General features: G+C 36.3%; 1 protein-coding gene and 1 long non-coding RNA gene across 3 annotated transcripts in view; one reads left to right on the top strand and one right to left on the bottom strand.

The window, feature by feature from the left end:
* The first annotated feature begins 7,982 nt into the window (after positions 1–7,982).
* The window catches only part of LOC119789707, a 52,689-nt gene continuing 42,047 nt past the window's right edge, over positions 7,983–18,624 (top strand). Inside the window, exons 1-3 of the long non-coding RNA XR_005281615.1 lie at positions 7,983–8,084; positions 8,200–8,278; positions 9,630–9,684. This is a non-coding gene — a long non-coding RNA (uncharacterized LOC119789707). The remainder of the gene's footprint in view (positions 8,085–8,199; positions 8,279–9,629; positions 9,685–18,624) is intronic.
* Positions 11,300–17,424, bottom strand: en1b (engrailed homeobox 1b). 2 transcript variants are annotated; one of them, XM_038294755.1, is made up of 2 exons: positions 16,601–17,424; positions 11,300–12,080 (listed from the first exon to the last, which is right to left on the bottom strand). In XM_038294755.1, the coding sequence occupies exons 1-2, from the start codon at positions 17,244–17,246 to the stop codon at positions 11,749–11,751; spliced, it is 978 nt and encodes a 325-aa protein (XP_038150683.1). In that variant the 5' UTR covers positions 17,247–17,424; the 3' UTR covers positions 11,300–11,748. The 2 variants fall into 2 exon arrangements, with proteins under 2 accessions (XP_038150683.1, XP_038150684.1); XM_038294756.1 differs by having other exon boundaries at positions 11,300–12,068; positions 16,601–17,421.

The raw sequence follows: 18,624 nt of genomic DNA, 5'->3' as shown, positions 1-18,624 counted from the left end.
CTTCCAGCAGCCTAGCCCTTTAGCAGCATGACAACAGTATAACCTATGCCACTCTAACAAAAAGTTTTATTAAAAGGGGAAGTTTGTACCCTAGATTATAAAACAGCATGATACCTGAAACATCTGGCAGTCCCAATTCAGTACTAGTCATTCAGTGTGTTGACAGATTAAAAGTAGCATTAGCAAATGGCTAAGAATATTTGGTTGTACAGTATATTTACATATAAAGTTGAAATTAAGTGTTTTTTTCCCCTTAAAAATGTATCTTCTTAAACCTGAAATAAATCACTCCTTTGTATGTTAGAAGCTAAAACCAGACAAGGGCTCTCACAGGCGTACTGTATCCTGTTAAATAAGAAGCATGATACAGATCCGAAAGTAATTTGTCTGTTGATATGCAGACCAGGAAACAATTTGCATTTTGGATGTTTAACTGATTTGCTCATCAGCCATAAAACAGCATGGATGGCAATTTACCACATTAAAAAAAAAAAAAACTCTTGAGCTGCTCCGGCATAGAGCTTTAGGACTTTTCTGCATAGAAAAATCAATGGTATGCTGTGTCACCAATAATAACATTCATAATGTTATGAATGTAGCTCACACATCCACACATGCCTGTAAAACTAAAGCAGCTTGACAGCCTGACGTCAAGTAAGCAAACACACAAACAAAAGCACCCTATTAGACAGACACAGAATATGGAAGACTGTATGCTGCAGACCACACATTGTGCTGGCTTCATGTTAAAACAGTCATTCATGCTCTTGCATTCTGCTGCCCAGATACAGTTGAGTCGGCTTTGTAACCACAACTGTTACCCAGTGTGAGTGTTTGTGTGTGTGTGCATGCAGCTTATGTATATGAGAATTTCACCCTGACTTTAAATGTGTATACTTTAAAGAAAGTGGAAATTACTGGAGTTAATCTGTTGCACACATAAGTTGCCTTCAAATTGCATTTAATGTTTGTGACGGAAAAGTGAGATTCACTGAATATAGGAAGCTATAGCCTTCAGTAAAACCAGGCCTCATAAATAACTTTGACTTCCTCCTTTGGATTCCTGCCAGTGGATGATCACTGGAAGCTACACAACCCTTCATGACTTAGTCCTCAAGCAGCCTTCTGCAAAATACACCTCCGGCATTTGACCCCTTGAAGAGTCATGGAAATGGTGCCATAATCTTATTTATGTCATGTTTTTTTTTTCATATTTATTCATATCTATCTATCAATCTGTCCGTCCATCCATCCATCATTTAAAGATAGGTACAAGTTTTTGAATCAGCTTTGGTTTGAAAGTAAAAGCAACCAATGAGATATATCCCTTCATACTTACCTTTAAATACTGCTTATGTTGTTAAACTGTGAGATGGAATCAGAACATTTCTTTGAATTATAAAAATAAAAAATAATAAAAAAATATTTTTTTTGTCACTAGTTTTTAAGAATTTGATTTAAAAAAATAATATATTATTTGCCTTGCTGGTTTTATAATGTAATACCACTTATTTCCAGCAGTGGGTAGAATACCCAACAATTATATTTAAGTAAAAGTAGCACTACTTCCTAATATTTTTACTCAAGTAAAAGTAAAAACAAGCCTTTAAAGTAATTATTGAATTAAGAGTAAAATAAAAGTAGTGATAAAAAGGTTACTCAAGTAACTGGTCCACTGACAACCCATGATCATAACAACTGATATAAAATCAATAGTTACAGTATGTAGGATGGGTTAATTAATAGTATACTGCATAGTGTACTATCACTCTACTCAAAACATGGAAAATAACATTTACTTGAGTTCAAAACAGAAGAAAGTGTCTCTTAATGTTGCATATTTGTTTAAAACAAGCTTGTTTTTGTACAGTAAAGTTACTCACAATGGCCATACATTTTATTCAAGTAAAAGTAAGGATACTTTACAAAAGGTTACTCAAGTAAGTGTAACTGATTAAATGGACAGTAACTAGTTACTACCCATCTCTGCATATTTCCTGAAGTCTACCGCTAATTGGCCGATTAGGACTTTGTGATAACTCCTCTCCTGAAAACATATTCTGGCCAGAGCTCGGCAGATGTCTGAGTCTGAGAACCCAGCTTACATTTGGCTCATTAGATCAAATAAGTATGATTCCCCTCTTGAATTTGGTTTTGATAAACATTTGCATCTGTATCAGAGACATTGCTTCATTTGTCTCATTTCTTTGTTAAATTGCAGGATTTATGCATTTTTGTTCCTTTTGTGGGGACTTTTGTTGGGCTTTGTTCAGTAACTCTGACAATACCTTTTTTTTCTCTATTTTAGCTTGGTCGTGAAAAAAAAAAAAAAAAACACCATGACATTTAGTGAACTGGGCCAGAAACGCAGCTGCTGGCTATGATTGGTGGATCAACACCCATTTCCACTCCGCTCAGTAAGGAACTAATTTTTTCTTTGGTGCTGGTTTCGGTGTTGAAAGCTTGTGGCTTTTGTGGGTTTCAAAAATTCTACATGCTCGTCCTTTTTCCCTTTTTCACCCTGATTAATGTGAAATATTTAGAAGTTTAAATTTTAGGGTTTGTTTAGAGTATTTTAAAACTTGTAGATTTTGTGAAAAGAAAAAAAATTCCCTAAGTACTGTGCATGAAAGAATGAGCAATAAATGGACAGAGTCACATTATATATGCCTATAAGGTGATCCATCTATCCTGATAGTGTTTTGATGATCCTTTTGAGCTTAAATAGAATTCCAGCACCAGGTTCGACGACTACACATACACAGATGTTTGAGCATCTGTCTGCAGCACTGCAGAACTATCAGAAATCCAGATGGTGGCAATATGCAGCTGCATCATAGAGGTCGGCCATCATTCAATGCATCATCGTAAAGCAGCTTGGCGCAGTCAAAGACCAACGTTTAATAATAATGAATTAAACCAATTGATTGTGACTTTAAGTTCTAGTGAAACCTTCCCAGCGCCTCCTACCAGAACATGAAGGACTAAAAAAATCAAATAGGGACACATCATCAAGGTAAGAAAATATTTCAGTTAAATATATTTATAAAAAAGTAAACGGGTAAAAGCTTATTTATTGTAATGAACCCAAATTAAACTTATTAAAATGCTGTTTCCCTATGAAGAGTAGTATTGCTAACTCTAGGAGATGTATTTATGATAACATTTACTCAAGCATCTATCAACTCTGCAGCAACATCTGAATGCATCCATAGTTTTAGCTCCCGCTTCAGTGAACGCCAACATTTGTTGTTTTCCATTCTGGATATCGGGAGTTTTCTTCATCATTTCAAGGGCTAACTAGCTTAGCCACATTACTTCATAGTTACCCCCAGGCACACATGTACAGGATTGTACCTGTTATTGTAGGTTCAAAGGACTTTATTTACAAAAAACTTTGCAAAAACAAAAAATATGCTAGCAGGATGTGGTTATGTTTAGCTACTGCTTCATAAATTAAAATAAAATGTTATTAAACATAACTATGTCCCTTTAACAACTTTTTCCCTTTGTGTTTTTTATTTAGTTAGATCAAATCATTTCTAAATAGACATTTGTATGATTATTAAGCAAGTAAAATACTGATTGCGTTAATTGTTAATTACTGTTTATTTTTTTCTGTTATCATTTTGGTATTGACCCTAGAAATATTTACATTTCTTTAAATTTGCAATAAAAATGAAATTATTATTATTAGATTTGTATTTCTATGATTTATTAAGACTCATATTTTAGCAGACTTTCATAAATTCTATAAATAGTAATACTTATTAATATTAGATGTATTACATTCAATTTAAAAACACTTTACACTACTCTGTTGTAGGGGTGGGTATTGGCAAAGAAGTCACGATGCGATTCTATCACGATGCATCACGATACTTGAAATATTGCGATGCATCGCGGTGCTTTAAGCTAATAAAATGAAAACATTTAAATGTATATTTCCCCTTTTGCAAATGACGTGCATCATATCAATTTCATTTTTACCTTCTTAGTTTTTAAAGCCAAAATGCATCCAAGCATCTGACTTGAAATTTGATGGAACCGCGGGGCGAATTTTCATAGTGTCCTCCATGTTTTATTTCATATGACTCATCGCAGTATCCCACGGCCGGACATGCTTGTGACACAAAGCAGCGGGCGTCAACACATCCACAGCGACATCTGCTGGACTGGAAGTTGTATTCCACTTGGTTTGGCTGATGTGCGCCAACCATTAATGTATTTTATTTGTTCATTTTTTTTTTTTTTATAATCGATTTTTGCCTTCAAGAATCGATGCAGTAGATCACAAAAATTAGAATCGCAATGCATCGTTATGACGATTATTTTGCACACCCTTACTCTGTTGTGGAAATCACTTTAAGCACTCGGCATGCAGAGGTGAGTGAAGCTCAGTGAGAGAGTCTGCATACAGCAGTGTCATTTACAATTAAGAATTAATGCTGCACATTTGTCAAGAGCTTGTAGTAAAGATGGCGCCTAACATAGGATTTTGAACAAATTAATGCGGAATGGACCAGCTAGAGATCCATTTACACTCTATTTAGATCCAGGGATTAATTAGACTGATGGGGTATTAGAGACATCGGTGAGATACATAAAATATACAGTAGGACTCACATTTATGCTTTTGGTGAAAAGCCTAATGTAACTTAATAATGCATTTGGTTATATTCAAACATTCCTCATGTGAACCCAAAGAATTTTCAATGAACATAAATTCCTCAGTAGGAACCAAGAGTTGATCTTTAGAGATGTTTCTGTCAATATAAAGACAAACCTTAAGCAAGAGTTAGGATAACACTTCCTGCCTGATTTCTTTCAGGGTTGGACCAGTATTTTGCTGTATACACAGGAAAAAGTAAAGCTCATCCACCAACATCACCGCCTATAAACACACAGACACATAGAAAACTGCTACCCCACATTTATCATGCTGCAGGAACGGTGAAGCTGCTCCCAAGAGGGAAAGGTTCTCTACCCCCCATGACAGGGAGAAGTCTTCCCATGCACCGGGTCGCCAAAGAGGGCCCCACGCACCGATGACATCACTGCTCAGCCTGGAGGAGTTTTGTGACAGCCATATGTAAATTGAATATGACAAATCGCTTCCCTGAATCACCTCTCGGCACCTCTGGGCCGCCGCGAAGAAAGACAGAATGGGGAAGGCAGGCAGGCAGAGATCCATAGGCGCTTGTGCTTTTGAAGTGTGAGAAGAGGGCATGAGGGTAGCCAACCACACGGACACACAAGTCAACTATTGTTTTTTGTTCTAATAAATAAACTAACAAATGGCTTCATAGATTAAAAGAGTATTACATTTTGGCTAGTTACCTGCTGAAATACGGTCACGGGTCACACTTGCTCGATGTTTTCACCACTACTGGCAGTAGAAACCAGCATGCCGATCTCCATAGAATGTTCTGCTTTGCTTTTACAGCGCATAGAGGATGTGGGTCAGCGGATTTAAGGACGATCAACATTTTCATCGATGGCCATCCCGTTCTCACGGCTCCGGCTTTCCGAGTGTCTTACCCTGACGATGAGATGAAGTGAGGGAGGAGTGAGAAGGTAAATGGTTTCCACATTTGAAAGACATCAAGAAGAGGCAGAGGTGTATGCGACCACCCATACACCAGTGGAGTCCCAGGTGGATAACTGTGTGCATTCACACGTCTCTGCAAAATATGTATTTATTAGCGTGGATTTGAGAATCACACAATGTGTTCACACACAGAAAATACTTTAGTTTGTCTGTTTTCTGCAGTTTTGGGATAACATTTCTATGAAAGACCTTTTAACTCTCTCTGTAACTTTTGCACTAGTTGTATTTTGAAGCTATGAAATGTTAATTAACCATGAAAAGTAACGTTTCAGGGTAAAACTAGTATCGTGAAAAGAAATTATTATTTGTCTGTTTATTTTTTATTTTAATCTATAAGGTGATTAACGATAAGCCTCAAAAGAAAATAAAAAGTACACTTGACAATTGACATTAACTTTGAAGTGGGCTGGTTGCGTTACATGCGGGGTTATCAATGCCCGACGCTCCTCTCAAATCACCCCCTGACGAGCAGTGTAAACAAGTGGCGCTGTGTATATCCCCCATGTAATCTGGATTTAGCGCGGTGAGATCACGGCTGCTGGAGCAAAGAGCCCCCCTTGATGCTCAGCTGCATTGTGGGAGGTTCCCTCTCAATGCCACCTTTGTCCATTTGTGTGTGTCACTCTGAGATAGTGTGGTCCCGTTGACAGGCCACAATAAGCAAAGAGTAAATTTCCCTCGTGGTGAGAAGCAGGCTGTGTACTCCTGCAGCAAAAAAAATAATAAAAAAAGAACTAAAAAAATGAGAATCAAACTATATGAATTTTTTTTTTTGCAGATCTTTTCTAAGCCAAATTTGCACAAATAGTGCAACTGTTTTTGATCCCATGATGATTCAGTTTGTTTTCATATTATTTCTTTCCCTATATAATTTTTATTTCTTTATCTATAGTAAACCACTAAAATACTTTTATATTATAATGTAATGATTACTACGTTTAAGCATATAAAGATAAATATATGTAGTTACTGTAAAAAATTTAACTAGCTCTTGAAAATCTATCCAAAAACATGTTTAGCTTTAGTTAAAAAAAATTACTGTCAACTATGGATGAATGTGCATTTTATTTAATTGTACATTTCCTAAAACAGTAATTTGTTGCTTTGTAAATTTATATATATTTTTGAATTTATTAGAAATAAAAACCTGGAGGAATTGTTGCTAAAGGTAAGGCTGACTCTTTAGCATTAATGGGGGAGACATCCTTTGTTAATTGTGACTTTTTGTGTAATTACATTTAAACTATTTTATATATTTTTTATGTCTGTATTAAAGTAAACATTCAGGTTTCATTAAAATTAGGATTTAAATATTTATAAATAATCTAATTCATCAAAAAACTGACCATAAAATTAGATATCAAAGAATTATTTTTTAGGTTTTGCTGTTTCTCTCTTTTAATTATCTTATTTTTTAAACTTCTGGTATTTGCATCATAATTGATACTGAAAGCATATTATTCTGCTGTGTTTATCGTTTGACTGTATCAGCTGCTCAATTTTGTTTTTATTTTTATTAAAAAGCCACAGCTGCACCTAAATTGCGCTTGCAAGTGTTTTTAATTTGCCTAGCACACTCAGAAAAGACATATTTTTAATGTAAAACATGTTTTTTATCCCAGTTAAAAAGACAGAAAATTAAAAAAAATAGCCAGTAAAAACAAGTCATTTTCTTCTCTTGTTTCGTCTATTGTTTGTCTGTATTCGTGTTTTAGATGGAGAAAGGTGTAGCTTTTACAATTACTAAAGGAAAAACGGCACGGAGGGACACACATGAAGGGCTTCTCTCTTTGTCTCCCTTTACTTCTACAGCTCGGAACGAATTACTCCAAAATGCTCAACATTGCACCTCCATCGTCTCAGGGTGGTGATCTAAGAAGCTCTTTGAAATGGCTTTGTCCTTGTCTGTGTGTGTGTGTGTGTGTGTCTTCCTTTTCATGCATGCTTGAGTATTTTATTGTATGTTTCTCTATGCCTTTGTAGCTCCAACAGGAAGCACAGTTATTGTGTGGTCCCATCGTGGTCCAAGGATATTCCTAAACTGCTTTTTAAAAGGAGTAGATGTGTTTTTTTTTAACGGTACGCTAAGTATTTTTATATCAAATAAATTACTGAAATAAAAAAATTTAATTTTTTTTTTCCTTCTCTACCTAGCCTACCATTATGGAGAAGAATGCTTATTGGAAATGGAAAATGACAGATTATGACAGTAAATGAACTTAAAAACATCAAGGCTTCACAGATATATGTTATTCTGTATTCCTGGTGACTTGATGTTATTCACTGCTTCATATAATTTTGCAGTAAATCTTATTAAATTGTGCCCTGGCTGTTTGTGCTGCTCTGCTGCTGTTTTCTCCAAGTTATATAACTGTGTTGTTCTCAGCCCAGGCTCTTCATGCCTCATTTTGTGGATGTGCACTACCTGCGTTAAATCCAACTCTTCCTCCCTATTAAAGAGCAGAGATTTCCAGTGTGTATTCTCCCTTTTATTGCTTTCATTTGCATATAAATTAAATCCATATTGTGCCTGCAAGGCAGACTATGCTAACTATGCAAACGATCCCTGGCTTTTCTTTGTTTTACAGATAAACCCTCGCCTTCCTCGGTGACAAGGTGGGAGGGAGGGCAGCCGAGGCAGAGAAATGCTCCCGCTGTTTCATAATTGTATGAATTTTAAATACACTGTCATAAGAGTCTCTTCCGCATTCACAGCGGGGGAATGGGACTATCATGATAATATTAGAGCTACAGGGTTAGCTGACCGTGAAGAGTGAGGCGCTCTCGCCACCTCTGTTCACACATGCAGGCCAGATGGCCGGAGAGACTGCATTCAGAATCAAATTAGGTGTGTGTGTGTTTTCTAAACATAACCTTTTTTTATTGCTATTATTAAATTCCTTCCTTCTCCTAATGCAAAGGTGCAGAATATTACTCATAAAGTATTTTGTGCTACGTTAGCAATTGCAGGCTGAATTAGAAGATGTCCAACTAAAATAAAGTCCTATGAATATTCAAATATGATGCTAAACAGTGATATCAAATTAGGCCTAACTGAAGGACCTCTGGAGGTTTCTGTTGGCTGCAGGAGATGCTGCAGGCAGACAGATGGTTATTAAAGGGGAAGTTATTCGCATCTGATACAAAGCCATCTAGAAACAACCACTGCATTCTGAAAACAAAGCAAGAAACTAAAAGATTAAACTAATCATCAACAAATATGCTCTTATGTTGAAGTGTTAAGATTTATGCACACTTTGCAATTAATGGATGCAAAAAATATAAACAAATGCATTTTAAACTCACAAGGTTAAACCTGCTTGTGAATCATTTGCTCGTCCCTGAAATCAATTAAAATCACCCTCGACAATGCGCGCCTGCTAACCCTCGGCTCTCTGAGAAAAAAATCAAAGAACAAATAATTAGAAAAAAGTCACACAAAAACAGCAAAGGCCTTGAACTCCTCAGCTGCAGATCTTTCACAGCCTCGTTAGCCCTTAATTGAATAAAACTGATCATAGGTCAGCGGAATTAAACTGTGTGATGAGCAGAAATGATAGGAATGTGCAGTCAGCCTTATTAGCTCCTATTACAGGAAATTACTTTTGTATTTAAAAAAAACTGAACCTGACATCCCTGAGGCTCATTTAGGTATTTCTTTGCATTTTTGACCATGGTACAGAAAGTTACAGAAAGTACAGAAGCATTTTCCTCCCCCTAAAACGCTTTATTTTATTCTTTCTATTGTTAAAACCGAAGAAGCTTTTGTGTAATTTATGTCGTTGTGAGACTCCTGACACATTCCCTAACACTGCAGGGTTTTATGAGCTCTGTTTTTCTCCCATTTTGGTTTTTTTGTAATGAGGGACATAAAATTTCGACATACATTCACACTTTTCTCCAAGCAATGGGCGTCTATTGACATATTTCATAGCCATTTAACCGTAGACAACTATTGCATCTAATTTAAGTAAAAACAAATACCCTAAAACATCAACACTTTCCTCATCTTTGACAGAACGAGATGCCTGGATCATCCCTCAAGAACGTACCTACAATTTCTACCAAACAAGGTAAAACGTCCCTCACTTTTTGTAGTTTAGTCACTTATTTAGGAGGTTTCAGTGTTACAGGAAATGCTTATGTTTGTTTTTTTATTCAAAATTGTCTCTGTCTGAACTTAAAAAACTAATCCAGAGAGCGGAGGTCATAGGTCAGAGGAGATAGCAGCCAACAGGTCAGGAGGAGAACGCAAAGATTCTGAAAAACCAAAGTATGTGGAATGCCTTCTCCGAGCCTTAAAGTAGACGACCACAACGGGTGCTGAGGCTGTAATTTACAAGGACGCACCAAAATTGGACAATGATGTTTTAGAAAAGATTATGGTTTCTATAACTCTTGAATTAAACTTTCAGTTTAATTGGAGGGTCAGGTGGAGTCGGAATTTGGCATAAACAACACGAAAACCTGGATCAGTGTGAAAATGAAGCCAGTTATTCATTACTAACAAATTTTACATAATAATCAGTCATAGGCGGGTATGATGACAGTCTGAAATTTTAGCCAAATGTATGCCCACTCCAAATCTCGGCTCCCTATGAGTTGATAATCATCATAATAATATCGAACTTTATTGATCTAACATTGGAGAAATTCAACTCTGCATTTAACCCATCCCGTTGAGGAGCAGTGGGCTGCCATTGTGTGGCGCACGGGGAGCAATCGGGGATTAAGGGTCTTGCTCAGGGACCCAGAGTACAGGCTGCGGGGTATTCGCTTCTGGTGAAACTGGATAACCTAAAGTATGTAAAAAAATCTCTATATATTATACATATTAGCACATGTGTAATTTTTCTGAGGAGATATATTCTGAATGTATTTATATTAAATAATCAAGCAGTTTTTACTTGAGAAGACACAACTTTTGTATCATTTATGCAACTATATGTATAGCTTATGTTGAAAATGTGAGTCTGAAGCCTGTTTTTTAAGGAAAAATCATATTTATCCAAATTGAAACTTACCAAACCAGCTAGTTGAGGACTTTTTTTTTATTTTTCATCCCATCATTTAGTTTTTTTTTCCCAGAAGGGATTCGATTTCTCTGCTACCAATGACCTCTAGAGTAGAGCACCCAGAAGCACCGACACACTCTCTGTTTCAGCCAGCTCACAGCTAAACTGTGTAAACCTCAACCTGAGGGGGTCAGACAGGCTCAAACATGCAGCAAATAAAAAAAAAAAAAAAAAAAAAAAAAAACTGCTAAATGACAAGGACAAGGCCTCTGTGGTGAGTAGGTTAAAGCTCAGCGATGAGCTGGTTGGAGCAGCGTCAGCATTGGGAAAACTTGTAAATGACTAAAATAGTTTAATGGGGGAAACGGTATCCAGGCGTGGGATGGGGGGAGGCGGGGTGTTGGAAACAGGAACTGTACCTGAACTGCATGCATGTGTGTTAAAGCTTTTGGTTAAACTGTTGTTTCTCACGAGAATCTATCTAAAAAAAAAACAAAAAAAAACTGAATCATATTTTAAGAAACAGCTGACACTAAATAGTGGGTAAAGTTTTAGCTTGTAGTTGGGAGGGGAGAAAAAAAAGGAAGAAGAAAAATGCAATTTATGTTTCTATAATAACAGGAATAATTCAAATGGATTTCTATAATAATAAAAAGTGTAAATTAGGCCGTTCTGTCTTGCTCTTTTCTTTCTGTTTTATTTCAGACTACATGTGAACATAGTAAAAATCTTTGGCTTGGCTGAGTCCGGTGGACTGGTTAGCTGAAGGGAAATATGGCGCAAACATGAAGAACGAGGAGAGCGAGACAACCTATAAAATCAGACATCCCTAAAAAAAAAAAAAAAAAATGTTGGATTGAATCTGAGCCTGGAATCTAATATGCAGTGATGTATACAACATGATAACTGTGTGGCTATATAAATTTTAATAACGGTCGTTCATTTTTTTTTATATAATTATGTCCATATACTGTTACCATAAACAGAAATCTGTGTTTTTAAATAGCGATCCCCCCACTTCCAGTTCTGTTTTTTATGTATCTCCATGAGTCCAGAGTCAGCCAGCCCAGCAGCAGCCCTGCGTGGGGAAATGTCCCGAGGAGGGGTGGGGTGGGGGGGCCCTCACTCGCTCTCCTCCTTCTCCTCCTGCACGGTGGTCGTTGAGTGGTTGTACAGTCCCTGCGCCATGAGCTGCAGCGCCAGACCGTTCTTGTAGCCGCTGGCCTTTTTAATCTTGGCCCTCTTGTTCTGGAACCAGATTTTAATCTGGGACTCGTTCAGGTTCAGTTCCTGGGCGAGGGACTGTCTCCTCTGCTCTGTTATGTACCGGTTGGCCTGGAACTCGGTTTTGAGTCTCTGCAGCTGCTCAGCCGTAAACGCCGTCCGGGGCCGCTTGTCCTCCTTGCTGTTCTTCTTCTTCTTCAGTTTCCGTGTCCTTGGGCCTGGCGTGGAAACAACAAGGGGAATAAAAATATTTATTCTACGGCTGGTCACCACAGCCTTATTAATCCACCATCTTATGTTTCCTTCGTCGTCGTTATTCCAGTAAAAATATCTTTGGGATTTATTTTTTTTTTTTTGTAAAAAGGCTAATTTATTATCCATCTGCCGTGGTCCTTCAGATGGGGTGACGAAAACCCTTCTAGATTAGCTGGCGGGTTTATATGCATATCATGTTTTATGTATTCATTTTATATGCTTCAACAACTTATAACATCATTTAATTTTACTTTGTATTGCACCCCTATTTGAATATCTGTCACTCAATCCTGGCCCCGCCTTCTTTTGAAAACATTAGTACTTGCTAGTTTAAAAAATATATAAATATATATTTTTCTTTTCAGACTCAGTGGCTTAAGCAGTGGAAAAGTTAATCAAATTAATTTATTTTTGCTAAATGTGTGGCTAAAAATATGCATTAACAGTCAAAGCAGCCAGGCTAAATGAAGCTCCTTTCTGGAGGTGTCTCTGCTTATCACCTCTTGTATTCTAATGTCTCAATTTTTTTGATTAAATAATTTAGCAGGGAGCTAACAAGCAAGTTTCTGATATAACTTCTGATTAAATGTATGTTTTGCACAGATACTATTTTAAATTAGTGCACATATTTCTGTAGTTTAATAACTGGTAAATGCCTTTCATAACCCTGCACTTCAGCATGTCAGAGGAGACAGCAGGAATCTTAAGACGTTTTAAAAAATATATATTATTTCACCACCAAATAGACACCCTGAAATGACTTGGGTCCCTTTTTTTTTAAACAGCTGTAAATATATCTAGAAAATATAGACATTTTTGTCAATTTTAAGAACTGAAAAAAAGGGAGTTACAAGATAAAACTGTTGTTAACTTTAACTGTACTAACTAAAAAAAAAAAAAAAAAAAATGCTTATTAGCAGGTCACCATGTTGGCACCATCCTCCTGCATGTGGCCCTGGGCATCACTTCTGCTCCAATAAACACACAAAAAACTCCCTACTGTTCTTACTTCATGAAATAAAGCACATACTTCTATAAATTCTACTGTATGTAATGCTCCTCTATTGTACATTACAATCTTTTTCAAAAAAATCATCATAGATTGTGTATTTAGATGCTGATGGGCCAATCCAGCCTAAAGTTCCCAACCTTTAAATTCACATAGATTTGCAGAAATTATCTTTTAAAACTCATTTTTGCTGTATTTAGTTTTAAAATAGTGAGCTGCTTAGTTGTTCTGTATGGAATTCGCTTTTATTATTAAACTTAGCTAATCAAGTTGGAAGTGTGTACAACTGTGTATCAACAAGGGTGTCTGAAAAAAACGATTCCTTAACTAAAAGATAATAAATAGTTGATATAGGCAGAAATGATTTAAATTGAATAAAAAAGTGAATGGAACCACATAAAACGGAGTTTGTTTAGGTATAAAATGTTTAGTTATTAAGGTACACACATACCAAGCTGCGGAGAAGCTATTGATCCATAATTACAAGTCCCATTCCGTGTCCATCTAAAGTTTGAAGGTGGGTTTAGTGTTGAATGAACCACAGCCTATCTCAGCAAGCTTTACAAATGAGTAAGTTACAGTTTGCCCAAAGGCTGTGCAGGTTGCAACATTTCACTGCTCTTCCTTTCTTTAAAAAGAAAAATAGCATGTTGCTGAATCATACTTTGAATTTAAACCCGACACCAATCACGTTCACGGCGTTACCATTTGAATCAACTGTTAAGTTTTCTTAAACTATCTCTAAAACCAACAAAAATAAACAATCGCTGTGAAAATGTTTTAGTTTAGCTTGTCATTTTATTTACATTTTCTTAGATTTTTCCTAAAGATGATGCACCAAGTAAAAAAAATTATTTATAGCAGCACAGTATATCCACAGTGATAAGTCAATTCTCTGTTAAAACAATAGGATTTTTACACACACACACACATATATATGTGTGTGTGTGTTTTTGGATCATGTTTAAACTGTAAAAATATTGTTGTTGTATATATATATATATATATATATATATATATATATATATATATATATATATATATATATATATATATATATATATATATATATATATATATATATATATAATGGACCCAGTTTTTTTTTTTTATTTTATTTAAGAATAAAAGTAAAATGTTCATGTGCCGGCTGACTTTGGAGATATAAGTTTGACGCAATTTTCTTTTTGAATTGAAAAAAAAAAAAAAACTGCACAACTTCAATTGGTGTTTTGATTTGTTTTTTTTGTTTTGTTTTTGATTTTTTTTTTTTGAGGGGGTCAAGCGTCACCATTTATATAAAATGACAATATGCCATGTAAACAGGTATAGACCTAAAGGACCATGAATAGTGATGTGTATTAAAGCTTATATGTGTTCCAGCGTGGAGTTACGCCACTTCTGGTATCATTTACGGCCATAAAAAAATATTAAGTAAATATGCATTTAAGAGGAACCAACGGGGACATCTCATATTCACTTTAACAGCCCCACACAAACATAAAGTGAAATTAAAGTTCATGTCTCTTTAAGGATGCGAGTCCGTCCATAAGATTAGACTAATTAATTATTAATAACAGGTGCGCTAAACACAGAGTAAGGGGGAGGAATTAACCAATCAGATCACAGCACGCGGCCTTACAGTGAGTGGCGGCAATTAAGGGAATTAATATGCAGCTGCAACCCGTTTAACCTGCTGTAAAAATGTATAAAACATTAATACTGTTCCTGAGAATATAAGAAGGCTTTCAAACGAAGAGAAGAAATTGAAGTAAGTCGAATTTGACTTCAGTTTTCTTTTACTTTTAAACTCTAAATTATCTCTTTATATACTAATAAATGCGTTATGTATAGAGTTAGGGACGGGACAAATAAGCCAGCTGCAAACAGCGCTATAGAGCATTATCTAGCGGTACAACTAATATAAAATAATAATAATAATTCAGTTTTACTCTGTATTTCACTTCCATGCACAGTCGCAATTTATACTAGAAAAATGCAAACAAACGAGCCTACATTTAGGCCCTAATATCGGTAAAATATTATTTTCCAAACCTTAATTGTAATATTTGGGTGTAAATATAAGCGCGTGCCCCTTTAAGACTCTGAGGTCAAAGCCATTAAAGGTCTATACTGTATAGTACCAACTGTAAGGGAACTAAGCAGTAAAAGTTAATTAATAAAGAAGACAAAAACACAATAAAATAGAAGCTATATGTGTTTTTATCTCGTCGATAAATAGCTGTTGTGCGTCAAATGGCGCAGACTGACTCTGTGCACCCGCCGCTCTGTTTCAAATGCAGAAAGTCGCTTTTCTCCAAATATTAGGAATGACAGCAAAGGAGGAAAAGGTGAAACGAAATGAGTCTGATGACCACTGTGTGACTGCGCTATATACAAATCAGCCGAGAAATGTCTAATACTAAGGCACGCATAGTATAATATACATACTTATTTAAATAATGTTTAATTTGACTTTAATTAGCCTGATAAGATATTGAAAATTCTCAAATTTAGTACAATACACTGTGTGTAAGACATTACACACAATCACCTAATAAAAACAAGATTATTTGAAGCATTAAAACTCAAAGACTACTAGAAAATAAAGCAATACGTGGAATATAAATGTTTAGTTATATATTTGGTTTAAATCATCTATACATTAGTAATCACGGGCATGCGGGTTGGATTAGATTAGATCCAAATAAATTTGAGCACTTTTTATTAAAATAAACTTCATTATATAGAATAAACCTAAATTGTTTTGGCCTACACACACATCTATACATATATATTTTTTCTCATTCATCTCTAGTTTTTTTTTTTTTTGCTTTCTTTTTTTTTTTTAAGAAAATGATTTTTCATTTATATATAAATGATTTTAGGTGCATCTAAAACAAAATATTTAAAGAATATATTAATTATTACTAATAAATGAAAGGGAAAACCGAGCAAGAGCAGCCATCTTTAGTATAAGTTAATTATAATGAAAATAGTATTATTCATGTAAGGGTTTGTATCATACCATAATATTTCTTTCATATTTTAGATTATTCTTACTTTTTTTTAGTTTGTTATTATATTATATAGAGATTTTTTTTTTTTATATAACGCTAAACTCGTTTCCATCTCGCAAGGAGTGTAAATAAAGCTGATGCAAGAATAGGATAAATATTTTAAATGAACTTATTCTTTATTTTTATTTTTTTTCCCAATGGTCTCTGTTACATAATCCATAACATAGACCAATGTTTTTTGGGTTTTTTTTTTTATGTTTAATAGTCTCTTACAAGCTTGTTGTTTAAATCTATTGATAAATTTTCCCTGCATAAAGAATCTCAGGGAAGAAAACCATTTATTTAAGAAAGAAAAAAAAAAACATAAACACCTTTGCAGCCTGGAGGTTAAAGCATTTTTAAAATATATATATAAATAAATTGAAAGCTCCTGCTCGGTGTATTTCGGGGACTACTAGCGCCTTACCAGATGAGGGCCGGTCCGAGTAGCGCGTACAGTAAACCCAGGCGGGCCACAGCAGCGGCTGGCTCTCCTTGGTTCCAGGCGGAGAGCCTCCATTGCTGCCGCTCATGACCATTATCGACGACGGACTGTCCGCGTATCTGCCGCCCCCGTTGCCGGTAGCCTCCCCCGGCTTGGACGAGCTCTGCTTGGACGCGGGCGACGAAGACGTGGAAGAGGAGGAGGAGGGCGAAGAGGAGGCGCTGTCGCTGCTGCAGTTGGAGTCCAGGCAGAGGCTGCCGGCGTGCGGCGGCCTCGCTCCCAGCGGGTTCACGTTCTCCCTGCCCGGCGTCTGGCTCCGCTCGCGGTAGCTGGGCTCCTTCCTGCAGCCGAAGTCCGGTCGGAGGATGTTGTCGATGAAAAAGTTAGTGGTTCTGTGGGCCTGCTGCGCGGCCGGATGGGGGATGATCATGGCAGGGGATGGCAGGTTCGGCGAAAGGGACATGCTGTCGTCCTCAGTTGAGTCCCGGCCGCTGCTGGGCTCCTTGTGCTCTTCCATAACAACTGGTGATGGTGAGAAATCAGCCTCTCCACACCAGGTCCCACTTGTTGCTCGCGCTCTCTTCGGTATCCAGTTCAATACAACAACAAAAAAACAAGCTTTTCTCATAGAACAAACGCCTGACTTCTATTATAGCATCAACTGCAGCGGCAGCATGTCTCCTGATGACCTCCCGATGCTTGGCATAACCATCAGCTCCACAACACCCAGTGCCTGCGCCTCTCCACGTTGCAGCATAATATCTCTGTTTTCTCTCCTCAAACTCTCCTAAAACCAGATCCCCCCCCCCCCGGTCCAAATCCCGTGTGCTACTCGGCAGCGTTACACCCAGTGCGCGCGCACACGTGCAACGCACCAATCAGATGCACGGATCGTCTCTGTCACGGCTTACGACGGCCAATAAGCGACCGGAACGCTTTCCTCAATAACGGCACGCGCGCGACGGTGATCGATATTGAGGAAGCGCACGTGCACGCGAATGTACACAGCAAAACAAAAACAAGAGGGGGCAGCCACCATAATAAATGGAACAAAGAGAGGAAAAAAGCTTTGGTTTTGAACACACCTCAGACTATTTGAGCTTCAACTGTTCACGTGACGTTTTAGTCATTATTTTAGTCCATAACTCTGTAATTGACCCACACGCTCACCTGCGTTTCTTAAATTTTACTAGATATCAGCAGTAAACCACCTAAATGCAAAAATAAATCCAAGCATTTTAATTTTAGAACTAGAGAAATGTTTTAAATAAAATAAAGAATGAAATGCACAATTTTGTATTCGTTCAGTGTTTATTTTTACAATTTTTACAGCTAAACATTCATGAAAGAATTTTAAACCTCCTTTATTTTCCACCTCTTGCATTCATTGTCTTTATTAGATATAATTTAGAAAAAAATAATGAAAATAAAAAAAATGTTTTAGTTTATAAAAATAACAGCAACCCATATGTATTTTATTATAATTATTTAATTAATGTAAAACAGAACAGTAGCCTTTAGGTTCTAGTTATTCATTTATTTTATTTTTTTTGCCCCTGTGCTATAATATACCTGTATGCCATTTTTACAAAACACTATTTTAAGTAATTATCCTTATTCTCACTCTATATCTGGCTGAACGGTTTACAAATACTCTGAAACATATCACTATTACTGGTTTGACCACGCGGGTTCTAATCCCTCCAGCTTTCAGCAGAATTGTCGGATCATTCAATGCAAACATGAATGGATCAGGAGCGTCTAAGAAGTTAAGAAAATTATAAGAAAAAATGTGATAAAATTGTACGAGAGATTTGAACATTACCATCATATTTATAATAAATAGTGAAATGCCAAATAAAATAATAGGAAGTGGGTTTAAGTTTTTTTTTTTTGTTTGTTTACAATGCGCAGTCCAGCATTAAAATAAATAATTAAACAGAATTCTGATATATTGTCCTTTATAAATATATACAAGTAAATTATAAGGTTGTATTCCTTTAACC

The sequence above is a fragment of the Cyprinodon tularosa genome, unplaced genomic scaffold, assembly GCF_016077235.1.
Source record: "Cyprinodon tularosa strain WSP-4 unplaced genomic scaffold, ASM1607723v1 ctg344, whole genome shotgun sequence".
Taxonomy (NCBI): Eukaryota; Metazoa; Chordata; class Actinopteri; order Cyprinodontiformes; family Cyprinodontidae; genus Cyprinodon; species Cyprinodon tularosa.
Note: the sequence above shows the minus strand (reverse complement) of the source record. Positions and strands in the feature narration are given on the sequence as shown.